Source organism: Aquarana catesbeiana, linkage group LG06, assembly GCF_042186555.1.
Source record: "Aquarana catesbeiana isolate 2022-GZ linkage group LG06, ASM4218655v1, whole genome shotgun sequence".
Classification (NCBI taxonomy): domain Eukaryota; kingdom Metazoa; phylum Chordata; class Amphibia; order Anura; family Ranidae; genus Aquarana; species Aquarana catesbeiana.
Genome location: NC_133329.1, coordinates 8,358,377 through 8,376,451, shown reverse-complemented (window position 1 = coordinate 8,376,451; position 18,075 = coordinate 8,358,377). Strand labels below are relative to the sequence as shown.

At 43.4% G+C, this 18,075-nt stretch overlaps 1 protein-coding gene across 1 annotated transcript in view; it reads right to left on the bottom strand.

Moving 5' to 3' along the window:
- The window catches only part of LOC141147837 (uromodulin-like), a 42,887-nt gene that overhangs the window by 7,269 nt on the left and 17,543 nt on the right, over positions 1-18,075 (bottom strand). Inside the window, exons 7-11 of the mRNA XM_073635001.1 lie at positions 16,067-16,201; positions 13,327-13,341; positions 8,970-9,767; positions 3,602-3,700; positions 781-989 (exon numbers count right to left, since the gene is read on the bottom strand). Coding sequence (XP_073491102.1) covers positions 781-989; positions 3,602-3,700; positions 8,970-9,767; positions 13,327-13,341; positions 16,067-16,201 — 1,256 coding nt within the window. The remainder of the gene's footprint in view (positions 1-780; positions 990-3,601; positions 3,701-8,969; positions 9,768-13,326; positions 13,342-16,066; positions 16,202-18,075) is intronic.

Genomic DNA, 18,075 nt, shown 5'->3' with positions numbered 1-18,075 from the left:
TCCGTGTGTATGCTCCATCGGACTTTTGCTGGCCTAATTCCAGCCAGCAAAAGATTGGGAGCATGTTCTCAATTTTTTGGTCGGAAAAAGTTCCTACCCGAAAATAGAATCATCTGTAGCAATTCCGACGCGCAAAATTCCTACTCGGAATTCCTACTCCTCGTGCTCGGAAACAATTCGACGCATGCTCGGAAGCATTGAACTTCATTTTCTCAGCTTGTCATAGTGTTGTACGTCACCGCTTTCTTGACGGTCGAAAATTCAGCGAACTTCCAGTGTGACCGTGTGTATGTAAGGAAAGCTTGGGCGGAATCCTGTCGGAAAAGCCGTCATATCTTTTCCGACCAAAATCCCAATCGTGTGTACGCGGCATAAGAGCGGCAAGGATGTGGAATTCCCTTCCACAGATGGTGGCCTCAGCGGGGGGGGCATCGATAGTTTCAAGAAACTTTTAGATAAGCACAAGAACGACCGCAACATACAAGGGATATACAATGTGATACTGACATATAATCACACACATAGGTTGGAGGACTTGATGGACTTGTGTCATTTTTTGACCTCACCTACTATGTAACTATGTGAAATGCATAAAAAAAATAGAGCCACCCTTTTGCCCGGGTATGATATCTGTCTATAAAGATGGGATGGTCAGAGGGTGGAACACATGGGGGTGAAGTCTCACAATTTTGGGACGTTACTCTTTTATATGAGCAGAGATGTTTTGCACAGTTGTAGGGGTGAGCCTAGTGTAGAAATAATATTAATAATGGTACTTACATAGGACTGGACTCCACATCCTCTAACTTGTAGAGCGGCCAGAACTGAAAATGTATTTGTAACGCTGTTGTCCTCAAAGCTAAAGCAGCCGCCGTCCTTTACATTCTCCCGACCGAAATAGGTGTCCAACTCCTTCATCTGACACTTCTGGAAGGAGGCCCTCATCTCGTCCAGTCCACAGGTCAGCTTAGGACGGACGTCTGACATACCTTGACACACAACATGTTCAGATATCACATCAATGTTCAGAGGTCCCATTCCATGTTCCAAAAATTTAGACAACACAAATAATACTTGGATATGTTCAATGTAATGGAAGAAGTACGTAGAGACCAATCCTCTCTAAATGTAAAAATTGATTCTGGGTACATTGATACATTGGGGGACTGTCAATGAGTTACATACTCAGTAGGTTTTTAAAGTGTGCCTGTGCTTAGATGAAAGCTAATAGTCTGCTATCCGAGTGTAATGGGCCATTTACATGCAGATTTTGGGGCTTTGATGGTTGTCTTGTGTGGCCTATGCCCTTTCATTTCTTATCGGCCATCAACAAGCTTCCACACATGATAAAAAACAAAATCCTGAGCCATTTTTTTGCCAACGATCCACAACACCATGCGTGTGTATTCACATGTATGCATTTATGGGATGCTGAGGGGTCAGGTGTCTTGTTTTCTAATTGATGGAGGACTTTATAAATGAATGAAATATTCCCCAAAATGCATGTACAGCGCATGCTTTAAACACAACTCAATGAGCATGTGGGGTCTGCCTAACCCAGAGGTGCCTAAACACACTTTGAGATTTATTTGAGTAAATCTAATTTGTCTCTACCAATTTTCCTCTATTGGTATTAGAGGAGTTAAGTGAGAAAAAAGTCCATCTATAACTTTTTTTATAGTTAGGTTGATTCTAAAGGCTCAAGTTTTTTTTACCTTCATGCCTTGCGGGAAGGTAAAAAAAAAAACTTCTGTGTGCAGCTGCCTCCCCAAAACTTACCTGAGCCCCATCAAAATCCAGCGATGTGCTCGAGAGCCTTGGGTTTCCAGGGTCTCTTCCTTTTCCTCATTGGCTGAGATGGCAGCAGAAGCCATTGGCTCCCGCTGCTGTCAATCACAGCCAGTGAGCCATTGAGAAGAGAGAGGGAGCGGGGCTGAGCCATAGCTGTGTGTATGAATGGACACACAGAGCCACACCTCAGGAACGAGCCTGAAGGTTGCTTCTATTGTAAGATGCTTGCTCTGGGGGCAGGAAGGAGGGCCCAAGAGCAGCGGTGAGGGACCCAAGAAGAGCAGGATTAATGCTGCTCTGTGCAAAACCACTACACAGAGCAGCCGAGTATGTAGTTTGTGAGCTTGTTTGTTTGTGTTTTTTTTATAAGAAAGCCTTTGATATCACTTTTAGACTTCCTTGTATTCATATGGCTCATGCCATGGTACAGGTCACATGCGGACTGTCAAGTCAGAGAACTTTGTAAAGACAAACAAAACAAACAATCTCCTGCGCTTAAGGTGGGTGTTCCGGCAGTGATGGACCTTAGATCTTCAATAGTATGAAGCTAAACAACACCATGCAGCCCCCTAAGGACTGGGGAAGAGCACTGAGGAAGAGGGGACCCACCTCAAAACATGCCCGATATTTGGTGCATCTTCCCCATGCTGGGATTGGAGCAGTGGATCACTGTGGATATTGATGGACTTGATATCATATGTTGTTTGTGAGTGCACACTTGTTTCATTTCTTCAATAAAAGGATTTATAAAGGAAATGCACAAGGTCGGTGCACACTCTGTTTCTGTTTTTCCAATTTGGGAAGTAATCCTGTCTCTGATTGCACAAGTAGACCAGGCACTGTATGGGTTTTCTTATGTTTAGTGTGCTGCATGCGGGGCCAGGACAAGGGGTGGGCAGGAGGGGTGCTGTGGTATCATGGGGGGTATGGGGGCACCATGAGGAGATTGGAAGAGAGGGGGATTGGAGTTGTGTGGGGGGATTTTGAGGGCAGCAGGGAGTAAGAATTGTACTAGGAGAGAAATTTGGGGGGGGGGGGGAGTGCAACGAACAGTGATTTGGGGGGATTTGTATTGGGAGGGCGTTTGGGGAAAGATGATTTGTGCTAGAACAGGTGATGTGGTCGAGGGGATTTGTGCTAGGAGGGGACATTTTTTTGGGTGGGGGATTTGTGCTATTAAGGATGATTGGAGGGTATTTGTGCTAGGATGAGGGGGGGAACTTGTGGTGGGAGGGGAGATTTGGAGTGGGGGGGGTGTACTTGAAGGGGAGATTTCAGGGGTAAAGGATTTTTGCTAAGAGGAGTGTTTTTTTGGGGGGAATTTGTAGAGAGAGGATTTGAGCTGGGGGGCGGCAAAGATTTGTGTTTAGAGGAGCAATTTCAGCAGGGGAGTGGATTTGGCCTAGGAGGAGGGGGAACTTCTGCTTAGGGGGTAACCATGAAGGTTAGCGCTCAATTTTTTGGGGGGGGGGATATTTTGTCAACACATAGTTTTTTTTGGGGGGGAGCGCAGTTTGGCTCGTTCGCCCTGGGCTCTAAATGACCTTGTCTCGGCACTGGCTGCATGATAGCACAATGGTTCCTGTACAACAACCTCAACACGGTCATAGAAACAGGAAAGCCATTGTTGAGCAGAAGGAATCCTAATTTCGAGATGGTGCCCTCATCAAGGTTCTTCATGAGGAAACACGGCACACAAGATATACTATGATCCTAGGAGGTGAGGATTTAGGTAAATACATTTCAATATTTATTCCATGACTAGAACTGTAGGAACAGTGAGATGCACTTCAAATTCCGATATACGTACTGGAAACTTTAAATTGATCCTTGCAGTAACATCTGTCACCTTTGTCCCCCGACTTCCATTCCTCGTCTGCTGCGCAGACTTCTTGAACTGCAAGTGGCTCTACCAGGGAACAGGAAAAAAAATCACCATTGCTTAGTGATACAACCATAAAATACATACCATATGAGTAAAAAATGTGTAACATATCTCTGCTGCATAAATGAAACAGAATAAATATTCCTAGGGTTAAATCTTACATGATCAATCCACCCCAAATGTATAATTAGGTTAATTTGACATCTGGGGAAATAAATGACCTCCTTGCAGCTAAAATCTTTCAGGGTTCCCTCTAATGGGGTCTTCACCCCCATCCTAACCTTTCATGGAGTCCATGACCTGATGGAGTAGGAGGAGCCTCTATTTTTAATTCTTTTAACCACCTAACCACCGGGCAAATTCCAAGACTCCACTCCTACATGTAAAAATCATCATTTTTTTTTTTTGCTAGAAATTTACTCAGAACCCCCTAACATTTTTTATATATATATATATATATAATTTTTTTTTAGCACAGACCCCGATGATCGTTGCAATTTTTTTGTCACACGGTATTCGCGCAGCAATTTTTCAAACACGATTTTTTGGGAAAAAAATACCACTTTCGTGAATAAAAAAAAAACAGTAAAGTTAGACAAATTTTTTTGTATAATGTGACAGATGATGATACGCTGAGTAAATAGATACCCAACATGCAACACTTTAAAAAACTGCACACAATTGTGGTATGGCGCCAATCTTCAGTACTAAAAAATCATAGGCAACAATTTAAACTTTGTTTACAGGTTACAGGTTTAGAGTTACGCAGGAGGTCTAGTGCCAGAATAATTTCTCTCACTCTAATGTTCGCGGTGACACCTCACATGTGTGGTTTGAACGTTGTTGACATATGCAGGTGCGATCTATGTATGCGTTCGCTTCTGCGTGCAAGCTCATGAGGGGCGCTTTCATTTTTTTTATTGTTTATTTTATTAAAAAAAAAAAATATTTTTACACTTTCCCTTTAAAACAAATAGTTTTGATCACTTTTGTTCCTATTACAAGGGATGTAAACATGTAAACATCCCTTGTAATAGGAATGGTGCGCAACAGGTCCTCTTTATGTGGGGTCTATAAGACCCCACATCTCTCTAGGCAGAAAAGGCTGAGATAAAATAAAATTCACGATCCCAGCCTTCTTCTGCCAAGTCCTGGGCTTTGTTTACTTCCGGTGGCCTGGATGTGATGTCATAACGTTTCTATAGACCCCACATCTCTCCATAAAGAGGTGTCATGCACCATTCCTATAACAAGGGATGTTTACATCCCTTGTAATAGGAATAAAGGTGATCAAAATAAAAAAAATGAAAGAGAAAGTGTAAAAATAAAAAAAATAAAGTAAAATAAACAAAAACATTTTTTAAAGCGCCCCTGTCCCCTTGTGCTCTGCACAGAAGCAAACTCACACATAAGTCCCGCCCACATATGTAAACAACATTCAAACCACACATGTGAGGTATTGCCGCGTGCATTAGAGCGAGTGCAACAATTCTAGCACTAGACCTCCTCTGTAACTCTAAACATGCAACCTGTAAAAAAAATTTAAAGCGTCGCCTATGGAGATTTTTTAAGTACTGAAGTTTGGTGCCATTCCATGAGTGTATGCAATTTTAAAGCATGGCATGTTGGGTATCTATTTACTCGGCGTAACATCATCTTTCACATTATACAAAAAAACGGTTAACTTTACTGTTTTGTTATTTTTTTTATTCATGAAACTGTTTTTTTTTTTTTTTTTCTAAAAATTGTTGCGCAAATACTGTGCAACATAAAAAAGTTGCAATGACCGCCATTTTATTCCCTAGGGTGTCTGCTAAAAAAAAACATATAAAATGTTTGGGTGTTCTGAGTCATTTTTTAGCAAAAAAAATTATGACTTTTTTACATGTAGGAGAGGAGTGCCAGAATAGGCCCGGTATGGAAATGGTTAAACCCGTTCATAATATTAGTGAGATGTTCGGCAATACGAATCCTAAGCAATCTTTTGGTCCTTCCTATATAAAAACAGGCCACACGGGCATCGTAACAGATATACCACATGTGTTGTGTTACACGTGATAAACTCATCTATTGCGAAAGATCTACCTTCTTAGTTGGTAAAATGTTGCTTACTTTAACTGTTCTACAAGCAATACAATTTCTACAGGAGAAAAAAAAAAACTTTTTTTATCGATATGTATTTTTTGTTGTCCAGGGGCATCTAAAATCTTTTTAACTACTCGATCACCAAAACCAGGTGCTTTCCTATATATGAACTTGGGTCGATCAGGCAGTACAGGGCCCAAGTGTCTCTTAAAGGTCTCCTCAACCCCCCTATACCGACCGTTAAAATCTGAAATAAATCCCCATTGTTGTGGGTTATTATCACTCCTAAAAGGTCCAATCTGCAAGGCATTGACTCCAAGGAATCGCATTTCACAGCTCAAATATAGGTGGTATTTGATCACCTCTGCAGTTTTTATTTTTTGCGCTATAAACAAAAAAAGAAAGCGACTTTTTTGAAAAAAAAAGCAATATTTTGTACTTTTTGCTCTAATAAATATCCCCCAAAAATATATAAAAAAATAATTTCTTTCACGTTTTAGGCCGATATGTATTCTTCTACATATCTTTGGTAAAAAAAAAAAAAATTGCAATAAGCATATATTGATTGGTTTACGCAAAAGTTATAGCGTCTACAAAATAGGGGATAGATTTAAGGCATTTTTATTATTATTATTTTTTTTTATTAGTAATGGCGGCGATCTGCGATTTTTATCATGACTGCGACGTTATGGCGGACACATCAGACACTTTTGACACTACTTTGGGACAATTGTCATTTATACAGCGATCAGTGCTATAAAAATGCACTGATTACTGTGTAAATGACACTGGCAGGGAAGGGGTTAAACACTAGGGGGCGATCAAGGGGTTAAGTGTGTCCTAGGGAGTGATTCTAACTGTGAGGGGGATGGGCTTGAACACACAGGACAGTGATCACTGCTCTCGATCACAGAGAGCAGTAGATCACTGTCCTGTCACTAGGCAGAATGGTGAATGCTTTGTTTACATAGGCATCTCCCTGTTCTTCTTCTCCGTGACACGATCGTGGGCACCCGGTGGACATCGAGTCCGTGGGACCTGTGGTCACGGTCATGGAGACACTGGCAGGGAAGGGGTTAAACACCAGGGTGCGATCAAGGGGTTAATTGTGTCCTAGGGTGTGATTATAACTGTGGAGAGGGGTGGGCTCACTAGAACATGACAGAGATCACCAGGGAGCAGTAGATTCCTGTCATGTTGCTAGGCAGAACAGGGAAATGCCTTGTTTACATAGGCATCTCCCCGTTCTGCCGCTCTGTGACATGATCGCGGCCCCCCGGCAGACGTCAAGTCCGCGGGACCCACAGGCACAGTCACGGAATACGCGGCGGACGCGCGCCCACAATGCCGCGATTTAAAGGGGACATACCTGTACGCCCATTTGCCCAGCCGTGCCATTGCGCCGACGTACATGGTCGTGCGCTGGTCGGCATGTGGTTAAAATACTGTACTAGATTGTAAAACAAAGTCCTCATATTTGCTGCAATTCTGCTTAACTATCCTTATTTGGCCCTTAGGAATATTTCTGATCCATATCAGGCGATGGCCGCTATTCACAGACAGATAGTTTTTCTGATCTGCAGGCTTGAAATAGACTTTTGTGTCCAGCCCGTGTCCTGACCGTTCAATTAGGGATACACCGATACCATTTTTTTTATAATGAGTACGAGTGCTGACACTTTTTTTTTAGTACTCGCTGATACCAATTACCGATACCTACCCCAACTTCAGCTGTCAGCAGTGGTACAAAGCATTGGGAAGTTATTTACAGATGAAATTAATAGATTTTTTTTTTAATTTTAGCGCTTTTTTCCAATGTAAAATGTGTCAATATATCTTAATGGAGGAGAATAGGGAGTTAATTAAGGCTGATTAGAGTAAATTAAGGGTTAATAAGGGGTTAAACAGAGGAATATTTGTTCATCCCTTTGATCTGCAGATGAAGAAACAGAAAGATACAAAAAGAAACAATCTTTCTTTTTATTTTAGTGTTTTAGGGCTGAGCAATGTTGGTAATAAACATTGCCGGCTGTTTTTTATTTTATTTATTTTTTGACAGCTCCAATTACCAGACTTCTTTAACACTGGGACCCACTGACAGGTCAAAGAACCAAGCCTGAAAGTATCGGTTTCAGGTATCGGTGCATTTGCGCGAGTACCGATACTAGTCTTGGTGCAACCCTACGTTCAGTAATGGCATCCAAAAAATGAATTCTAGTATCACTGATCTGATGTTACTATTATTCTTATTTAGGTAATAGAGAAATTCCTCAACAGTATCTGTAGGACCTACCCAAATGAATATTAGGTCATCTATATACCTAAGATAAAAAAAAATAATCTCGGCAGGTATTAAAAATATATTTGTCCTCCCATTCAGCCATAAACAAGTTGGCGATGCTGGGAGAAAATTTTGCTTCCATAGCAGCACCAAGTTGCTGGGCGGAAAAAAAAAACACCCTGGTACCAGAAATAGTTCTGTGAAATACAATATTATAGATCAGTGATGGTGAACCTTGGCACTCCAGATGTTTTAGAACTACGTTTCCCATATTGCTCCACTACACTGCAGAGTGCATGAGCATCATGGAAAATGTAGTTCCAAAACATCTGGGGGTGCCAAGGTTCGCCATCACTGGTCTAGAGGCTACATCCGCAGTAACCAAAAAACACTGGCTCCTCAACATTCACTGAATGTTGAGGAGCCAGTGTTTTTGGTTACTGCGGATGTAGCATCACTTTATACCATCATTCAACATGAGGATGCGTTGTTAGCCCTAAACTGGGCTCTAAGTAAACAAGATGACACTCCGCATAACCAGAAATGCTTTTTTAGGTAAAGCCCTAGATTATTGTATTTCACATAACTATGCTCTGAACTACTAGGTCTGAATTTTTGCCTGAATTCGCACCTGAACCGAACCCAAACATACACTTTTGCAATCCGCTCCGCAGCCGCCCCAGACCTGTGTGAACCGGCTCCACTGAGAGCCGGTCACACTCGCCTGTCATACAAATTGGATGCGGGGGGGAACCCGCATTTCAATTCACATATACAATATGTGAACCCGGCCTCAAGCCAATAAAAACACTTTGAGAATTCAAGAAAGTTCCACACATCTAGTAAATCTTGATTTGATACCTCTAGATATTTCACAGCCTGGAGGACTTTTTTTTTTAAACTAGAAAAGGGAAATTCATCACTTACCTGTACAATAGGACAATGTGCACTTTGACTCTGGAGTTCCGATTAATTTGTACACATGGTATCCCAGGGGGCAAGCCTTAACCTGGATGGTTGATGTCCAAAGGCTGCAGTTTCCATTCCAATTGGCACAAGTCGTGCGATTCACGATGCCGTCTTTCATGACCGGATGTGTTCCACTCATCCACATTGGAGCGGCTGTATTACATCTATTTATGGGTACACAGGTTTCTGGCATACGAATACCTGCACTACCAACAAACTGATACCATCCATTCTTGGAACTATCACAGTTCGGGGTGGAGGATAGTGTGTTGTTTGTGCTTCTCCAGGGCTCATTGAGCACAGTGCGGCTTACACAAGGATCAGAGCAGGCATAGGAGCCAAGGGCCTTGGTACACTCCAATCCAAAGCCACAGGCACCTCTCTGGCACTCATCAATTTCACAATGGAACCCGTCCCCGTAGTATCCATTGGGACACACACAGGAATATCCAGAAAGCTTATTAATGCATTGTGCTAAGGGATGACATCTGTTCAGACTAGGATCGTCACACTCTCTGATGGGTACACAGGAACCTTCTGAGAAGATAAAACCACTTGGACAGAGGCATGTATAAGAGCCAAATGTGTTCTGGCATGTGCCAGCGGAGCAGTTGTGTGTCCATACATAGGCACACTCATCAATATCGGAACAGTTGAATCCGTCTCCAACAAAGCCGTCCCTGCAGACACATTGCACATAATCGGCATATTCCTCACACAGAGCGTGTAGATGACATTCTGAACAAGATGCTGCAGCTGTTGAAAGCAAGGAAAGAAAAAAAAAATCATTAATCAGATTGGAACCAATACCATCCATCCTAATATCTGTTCCTGCCTCAACTGGCTCTCCTTCAATTTCATAAATGCTCCTTGATTTCCTGTCTATTCAGTTCCTGGCCGCCGATGACAAAAATTCAAACTTCTAACTCCAAGCTACAAAGTCTTCTACAATTTGGGTCTTCAATGATTTTTCTTGTTAGTCTCCACATACCAGTGTATATTGTGTGGGTCAACAAATGTGCATTCTATAGACTGCTTTCTGTGAAGCCCAAAGCACTCAACTCTGAGAGGTTTCAGAGTAGGAGCTGTCATTCTATGGCTGCTGTGGCAGGGCAAACAGTTAATCAAGCATAATCTGTGCTTAATTAGCTGCCATGGAGGACAGGAGAGACGTTGTCTAAGGCCGGCCATACACAGTCTGAAATTCGCATGATTCCACAGACAGTGCTGACAGGGGAATCAGTAATTCCCTTCTCCTGGTGGGGGGGGGCATCCCTGCTGGGAGAAGACAGTGATTATTGCCAGTAGCTATAGCAGCCACTTGCAATCATTTCAAGTGAATCCAGCAGGCTGGTTGTACCCAAGCTGACCGATCAATCAACCTGGTACCTTCAGCCTGCCCATTAACGGTTCGAATCTTAGCTAGTTCCCTGAAGAACCGGCCGAGATTCGAACCGTGTATGGCCGACCTAATAGACCCCTGATGTCTCCATAAGGTGCACCTGTCACCTATTCAATGTAGCACCCTCTAGCTAGTATGCTAGCGTACAAAGTTGTTAGAGTAGGTAAATTTGGCTTGGCTGGAAGCCAAGCTTGGGTTGAATCTAGGTCAGGGCTTTAGTGACTCAGGAAGGCTGGATGACTTAGCAGGCAGCATCTCTGGTAACTTCCCCTGCTCCATGGAACCTTGGAGAAGCTTCCAGAAGTAGAGGGTGAAGTTTAGGAGGAGCTGTCTGGAATATTGATGAGGGCCCCAGAGATACCCCAGTAAATGGGCTGGCTGCGCAGGGTGGGGGATCCCTTTCTACTTGTGGCTCCTACGTGGGGAGCGATACATCAATGCTATCACATAAGAGGTTTGTCAGACGCCTATGGTAATAGCAAGAAAGGTAACAAATAAAATAAAATATGTTTTACAAATTGTAATCAAATATTATAAAAAAATAAAATAAAAGCAACTCTGTGTCTCTGCACAGATCCGCAAATGCAAGCACTTGCACAGGATGTGCACATGTATGTAAAAAGCTTTTGTGGCACAACCTGTTTTTTATCTATGTGGGACTGAGAAAAGTAATTCTAGATCAACCATTTATGGTTTACTTTAAACTGATGAGCTGTAAAGGCATTTCAAACTTTACCTATTTATAACTTTGGGCACCATAATTTTTGCAATTTTTTGTGCTCACGCAGTTTTGAGGCTTGACACATTTGGTATCTATTTACTGCCAGTTCACACAGGGGTGACTTGTCAGGCGACCTAGCCGCCTGACAAGTCGCCTTCCGTTCTGTACTACGGAACCGTTCTAATAGGAGCGACACAAGTCGCTCCGACTTAGAAAAAAGGTTCCTCTACTACTTTGGGGGCGACTTGAGGTGACTTGCATAGACTTCTAAACAGAAGTCGTTTTGCAAGTCGCCGTGGAAGTCATGTGTAAGTCGCCTCGGTGAGGCGACCTGCAAGTCTTGCCGCCCCTGTGTGAACCGGGGCTTTCTCTACACCAAGGGTCTCCAAACTCTCTAAACAAAGGGCCAGGTTACTGTCCTTCAGACTTTAGGGAGGCCCCAGACTGTGGCCATTGGGAGTAGAAAAGGTCCCGGCAACAGTGGGGAAAAAAACAATGCCCCATCGTTGGTGTCATTGCGAGGATTGTGTTTTATCATTGGTGTCATTGGTCCCCATTGTTGGTGTCGTTGGGAGGAATTGGGCCCCATCATTGGAGTCCTTGTGTGCCCCATTGTTAGTGTCTTTCTGAGAAATTGTGCCCCATCATAGGTATCAGTGGGAGGAATTGTGTCCCATTACTGGTGTCATTGGGAGGAATTGTGTTTTATCATTGGTGTCATTGGGCCCCATTGTTGGTGTCGTTGGGAGAAATTGTGTTTTATCAATGGTGTCATAGGGCCCCATCGTTGGTGTCGGAGGAATTGTGTTTTATCATTGTAGTTCTTGTGCCCCATTGTTAGTGTCATTCAGAGAAATTGTGCCCCATCCTAGGTGTCAGTGGGAGGAATTGTGTCCTATTACTGGTGTCGTTGGGAGGAATTGTGTTTTATCATTGGTGTCATTGGGCATCATCATTGGAGTAATTGGGACACATTGTGCCCCTTCATTGATGTCAGTGAGGGGAATTTTGCCTCATTGTTGGTATCAGTGGAGGAAATGGCGTCCCAAGGGCCAAATAAAACCAAGCAAAGGACCGCAGTTGGAGACCACTGCTCTACTCACTATCTTTTATTTTATTTTGTACCAAAAATTGGCCATTGTGGACGGCCTTCCCAGAAGAGTTGAAGCTGTTATAGCTGCAAAGGGTGGGCCAACTCAATATTGAACCCTACGGACTAAGACTGGGATCTCATTAAAGTTCATGTGGGTGTAAAGGCAGGCGTCCCAATACTTTTATAATATAGTGTAAGTGCATTCCTTTGTATACGTTTTTCTCCTGGTAGGAAGGAATAAGGCCAGAAGTTTTCAGGGTGGAATAATTGCAACTGAAACAGGTTTTCTAAATGTGTCCAATTTCTCATTCTACAGAAATTGGCCAGCAGCCACGTGTTGCTACCATACACATAACATTAAAAATGGCTGGACAGCTCCTGTATACAATGTGGTCAGTTTAAGCAGAGAAAGGATAAAGACCAAGGTGGCCTTTTTTTAGATAAGGTAAGATACTGTCAGACAGGGGCGTTGCTATGTCTACAAAAGATCTGGAGCTAGAGCCCATAGCAGCGTAGTAAAGAAAGTAAAGAAAGTCATACGCTTGGGCGAGCATACACATGTATATACAGTAATATACGTGTGTGTGTATATATATCCCCAGAGAGCCCCCCACTTACATCAGGGTCCCCAGAGAGTCCCCCTTATATCAGGTTCCCCAGAGAGCCTACTCCTTATATCAGAGTCCTCAGAGAGCCTCCTCCTTTCATCAGGGTACCCAGAAAGGCCCCCCACTTACATCAGAGTTCCCAGAGAGCCCCCATTACATTAGGGTCCCCAGAGAGCCTACCCCTTGTATCAGGGTCCCCAGAGAGCCTCCCCTCCGCTTGGGGACCCCTGTAGAGACTCGGGGCTATTGTCCACAGATTCGGGGCTATAGCCCCAAAAGCCACCCCCTAGCGACGCCCCTGCTGTCAGAGATACATGTGACTGCTCTAGACTGTGAACATCAGGATTACAAGGTATACTTAGACATTAGATTAGTCATAATGGTGTCATATGGCTGAAAAAGTGCAGAGTATGAGAAGGAGAAGAAAAAAAAGGAAGGTAAATGTACAGTAATTCCCAGCGTTTCCTGATGGTAGAGAAAAAAATACTCACATGATATGTTCGTGGCTGCAAAATAAGAAGAAAAATATAATTAATCAGAAAGAAAATGATTCAGTTGTACAAAGTCTGCCTGTTCAGGTGAAAGCAGTGCTGGGCTTTCTGATTAGCAAGTTCAGAAGTTTTTAAATGTAATAATAAAGATTTTATATACAGTCTCTCACAAAAGTAAGTACACCCCTCACATTTTTGTAATTCTTTTCTTCTATCTTTTCCTGTGACAACACTGAAGAAATGACACTTGTCTACAATGTAAAGTAGTGAGTGTACAGCTTGTATAACAGTGTAAATTTGCTGTCCCCTCAAAATAACTCAACACACAGCCATTAATGTCTAAACCGCTGGCAACAAAAGTCAGTACACCCCTAAGTGAAAACGTCCAAATTGGGCCCAATTAGCCATTTTCCCTCCACGTTGTCATGTGACTCGTTAGTGTTACAAGGTCTCAGGTGTGAATGGGGAGCAGGTGTGTTAAATTTGGTGTTATCAATCTCACGCTCTCATACTGGTCACTGGAAGTCCAACATGGCACCTCATGGCAAAGAACTCTCTGAGGATCTAAAAGAATAATTCTTGCTCTACATAAAGATGGCCTAGGCCAGTGATGGTGAGCCTTGGCACCCCTGATGTTTGGGAACTACATTTCCCATGATGCTCTTGCACTCTACAGTGTAGTTGAGCATCATGGGAAATGTAGTTCCAAAAGATCTGGAGTGCCAAGGTTCGCCATCACTGGCCTAGGCTATAAGAAGATTGCCAAGACTCTGAAACTGAGCTGCAGCATGGTGGCCAAGACCATACAGCGGTATAACAGGACAGGTTCCACTCAGAACAGGCCTCGCCATGGTCCACCAAAGCAGGTGAGTGCACGTGCTCAGCATCATATCCAGAGGTTGTCTTTGGGAAATAGACGTATGAGTGCTGCCAGCATTGCTGCAGGGGTTGTAGGGGTGGGGGGTCAGCCTGTCAGTGCTCAGACCATACGCCGCACACTGCATCAAATTGGTCTGCATGGCTGTCGTCCCAGAAGGAAGGCTCTTCTAAAGATGATGCACAAGAAATCCCACAGTTTGCTGAAGAGAAGCAGACTAAAGACATGGATTACTGGAACCATGTCCTGTGGTCTGATGAGACCAAGATAAACTAATTTGGTTCAGATGGTGTCAAGCGTGTGTGGCGGGACCAGGTGAGGAGGACAAAGACAAGTGTGTCTTGTCTACAGTCAAGCATGGTGGTGGGAGTATCATGGTCTGGGGCTGCTGTGGGGGGGCTAGGTTTTTGCCCTCTTTAGCCAACCGTTATATGGGTTGGTGGGAGCGGTCTTGCATATTTGGAGTGGAGAACCCCTTTAGGTCCTCCATTAAACTATTTTTCAGGTTTATAGATGATTTGATATTTGTTACGGAGGATAGGACATCTAACTTGACTCCATTGTTGGAATATCTAAATTGCAACAATAAGAATCTTACTTTCACTGGTGAGGCAAATGATAGAGAGATTCACTTTCTGGATGTTCTCCTGACAGGGGGAGAAGAACTCGGAAGGGACCCCCAGAAGGAGATGCCTTAATAAATTACTTTAACACCCTGTGTGCTGTGTTTTATTTTTGACACTTTTTTTCAGGTGAATGGATAGGGGTATAATGTACCCCATACACATTCACATAGGGTGGGGGCCCCTTGTTAAAGGGGGGCTTCCAGATTCCAATAAGCCCCCCGCCCACAGACCCCAACAACCAACGGCCAGGGTTGTCAGGAAGAGGCCCTTGTCCTCATCAACATGAGGGCCCCCCTGCCCCAAAGTACCCACCTCCCCATGTTGAGGGCATGTGGCCTGGTAATGTTCAGGAGGGGGGAACTCACTCATCCCCTCCCTTTTTCTGATCTGCCGGGCTGCATGCTCGGATAAGGGTCTGGTATGGATTTTGGGGGGATCCCCACGTCGTTTTTTCGACGTGGAGGGTTCCCCTTAAAATCCATACCAGACTGAAGGGCCTGGTATGCTCTTGGAGGGGGAGCCATTGCCGGTTTAAAAATAAAAAAAAATTTGGCTGGAGCTCCCTCTAAAGATTCATATCAGTCACTGCCTGGTATTGTCGGGGATCAAAGTCGGATCCCTGTTCATTGAAGTCGGATGGATGTAGGACCAATGTAGGACCAATGTAGGACTGATGTTGCAGAGCAAAGTAGGATGACAATCGTATGACTGTCATGTAGTATCGGTGTGAACCCAGCCTAAGTGCACGTGAAGTGTGTGTGAAACGCGTCTACCCAGCATTCTGGTTCTTGTAGTTTTGGGATGTCCTAATAAAAAGGATTTTGATCCACAGTGGTATGCGGCCATTTCTTTTATTCTCAGGGTTGAGGCAGTGCTGGAAAATAATGGTGGCCACACGAAATATTGACACTTTGGGACCAATATCACTTTTGTTGCCAGCGTTATATACATTAATGGCTGTGTGTTGAGTTATTTTGAGGGGACAGCAAATGTACACTGTTATACAAGCTGTACACTCACTACTTTACATTGTAGACAAGTGTCATTTCTTCAGTGTTGTCACATGAAAAGATAGAAGAAAAGATTTACAAAAATGTAACTTAGGGGTATACTTACTTTTATGAAAAACGGTATATTATGAAAAAAAAATTGGTAACTAGTAAATAAAACATAAAAAAACAAACATAAAAACAATCACTACAATTTTGCTTTAATATTGCTAATGCTGTGGTGTTACCTGTAAATCCTTGTACTCGAATGGCATGCACTCCTCCTGCATTTATATCAATACTATAATTTCCTTTTTCAGGATTTTTCAAGAGACGCACGGAGCCCCAAATTTCTGACACCAGCACCTCCAGGTGAAGAGTACCTGCCACCCAAAATAAAACAAAGGGTTTGGTTTTATAAGGCAAATCCTCTACTCTCAGATAAAGCGCCCAGATCTCCTTTGCCAAATCAAATATCTAGATCCATCTGTTCTTTGTTTCCCATCATCCAATGTACCAGCTTTACGTAGGTTAGTCATGTATGAGCCTGGTTTCCACCCAATTTGACCAATGTCGATAGTTGTTTTGGTGCTTTAAGCAGTGGCGGCCCGTCCATTAGGGGCGCCGTCCCCTCTATCCATGGCCGCCACCCCCATGCTGTAGCCATCGCCGCTGCCACCCCCCTATTCAGGGCCCGGCCCCTTTCAGGACTTCACTTTTTTGAATAAAAAAAATAAGACAACAGTAAAGTTAGCCCGATTTTTTTTTATATTGTGAAAGATAATGTTACGCCGAGTAAATTGATACCGAACATGTCACGCTTCAAAATTGCGCCCGCTCGTGGAATGGCGTCAAACTTTTACCCTCAAAAATCTCCATAGGCGACATTTAAAAAATTCTACAGGTTGCATGTTTTGCATTACAGAGGAGGTCTAGTGCTAGAATTATTGCTCTCACACTACCGGTCACGGCGATACCTCACATTTGTGGTTTGACCACCGTTTTCATATGCGGGCGCTACTCACGTATGCGTTTGCTTCTGCACACGAGCTTGTCAGGACAGGGCATTTTAAAAAAATATATATTTTTCTTATTTATTTTACATGATTTTATTTATTTGTACACTGGTTTAAAAAAAAATTGTGTCACTTTTATTCCTATTAAAAGGAATGTAAACATCCCTTGTAATAGAAAAAAGCATGACAGGTCCTCTTAAATATGAGATCTGGGGGGTCAAAAAGACCTCACATCTCATATTTACACTGAAATGCAATAAAAAAAAAGTAATTTTAAAAAAATGACATTGAAAAAAATGTGCCTTTAAGACGTATGGGCGGAAGTGACGTTTTGATGTCGCTTCCGCCCTGCAGTGTCACGGAGACCTCACTTGTCTCCATGCACAGCTAGGCTACAGACGCGATCGCCTCCGCCGCTTACCGGAGCCGTTGGCACCGGATCGCGGCGGGAGGGGGGGGCCCTCTCCCGCCACCTATAAAAGTGATCTCGCGGCAAATCCGCCGCAGAGGCCACTTTTATCTTGTAGCCGACCGCCGTCCGAAAACGGGGATACCGGGGGTTATGGCAGCTAGCTGCTGCCATAACAACGATATCCGTCCCCAAAAAAGGGACGTACATCGGCGTGCGGCGGTCAGCAAGTGGTTAAGAGGTTCATTTGTAAATTTTTGCCCATAGGGGTCAATGTGTGAAAATATCAACAAAAAAAGTGATCCAACCAAAGTCCATGGATGTCCGACAGAACACAACGTCATGCGTTCCTTTAGCCCACAGGTATCCTCATCCAAATAATTTTTTATTGAAAAGATCAACAGATAATATATAAAGAAATACCATTGTGTTGAATTAGGTATAGTACGGGTGAGGAAAAAACTAGCTGTACATGGCCTATCCATTGACAATCTGTGTAACTAAACTCAGAGCAATAAGATTATAACTTATCAAGCTGCTCGAGGGTTAAACTTATGTGTATAGACTCATTCTAAACAAAATATACATTCAACAATCCCTCAAGAAAAGGATACCGTGGTCATCCAACTGCTGAGTTACGGCCTAGTTACATCACTAGAGATTGATTGTGCTACCCAAACACAATAGAGGTTACCTTGGAGAAGAGGTAACATGGGTGGGGGGGGGAAGTAGAACGAAGAGAAAGAAAAGACAGGAAGAAGAAGGAGGAGAGGTGGAGGGGCCCCCGAAGGTAGAGCTACCCCCAATGGGGTATGAAAAGGACACACAGTCA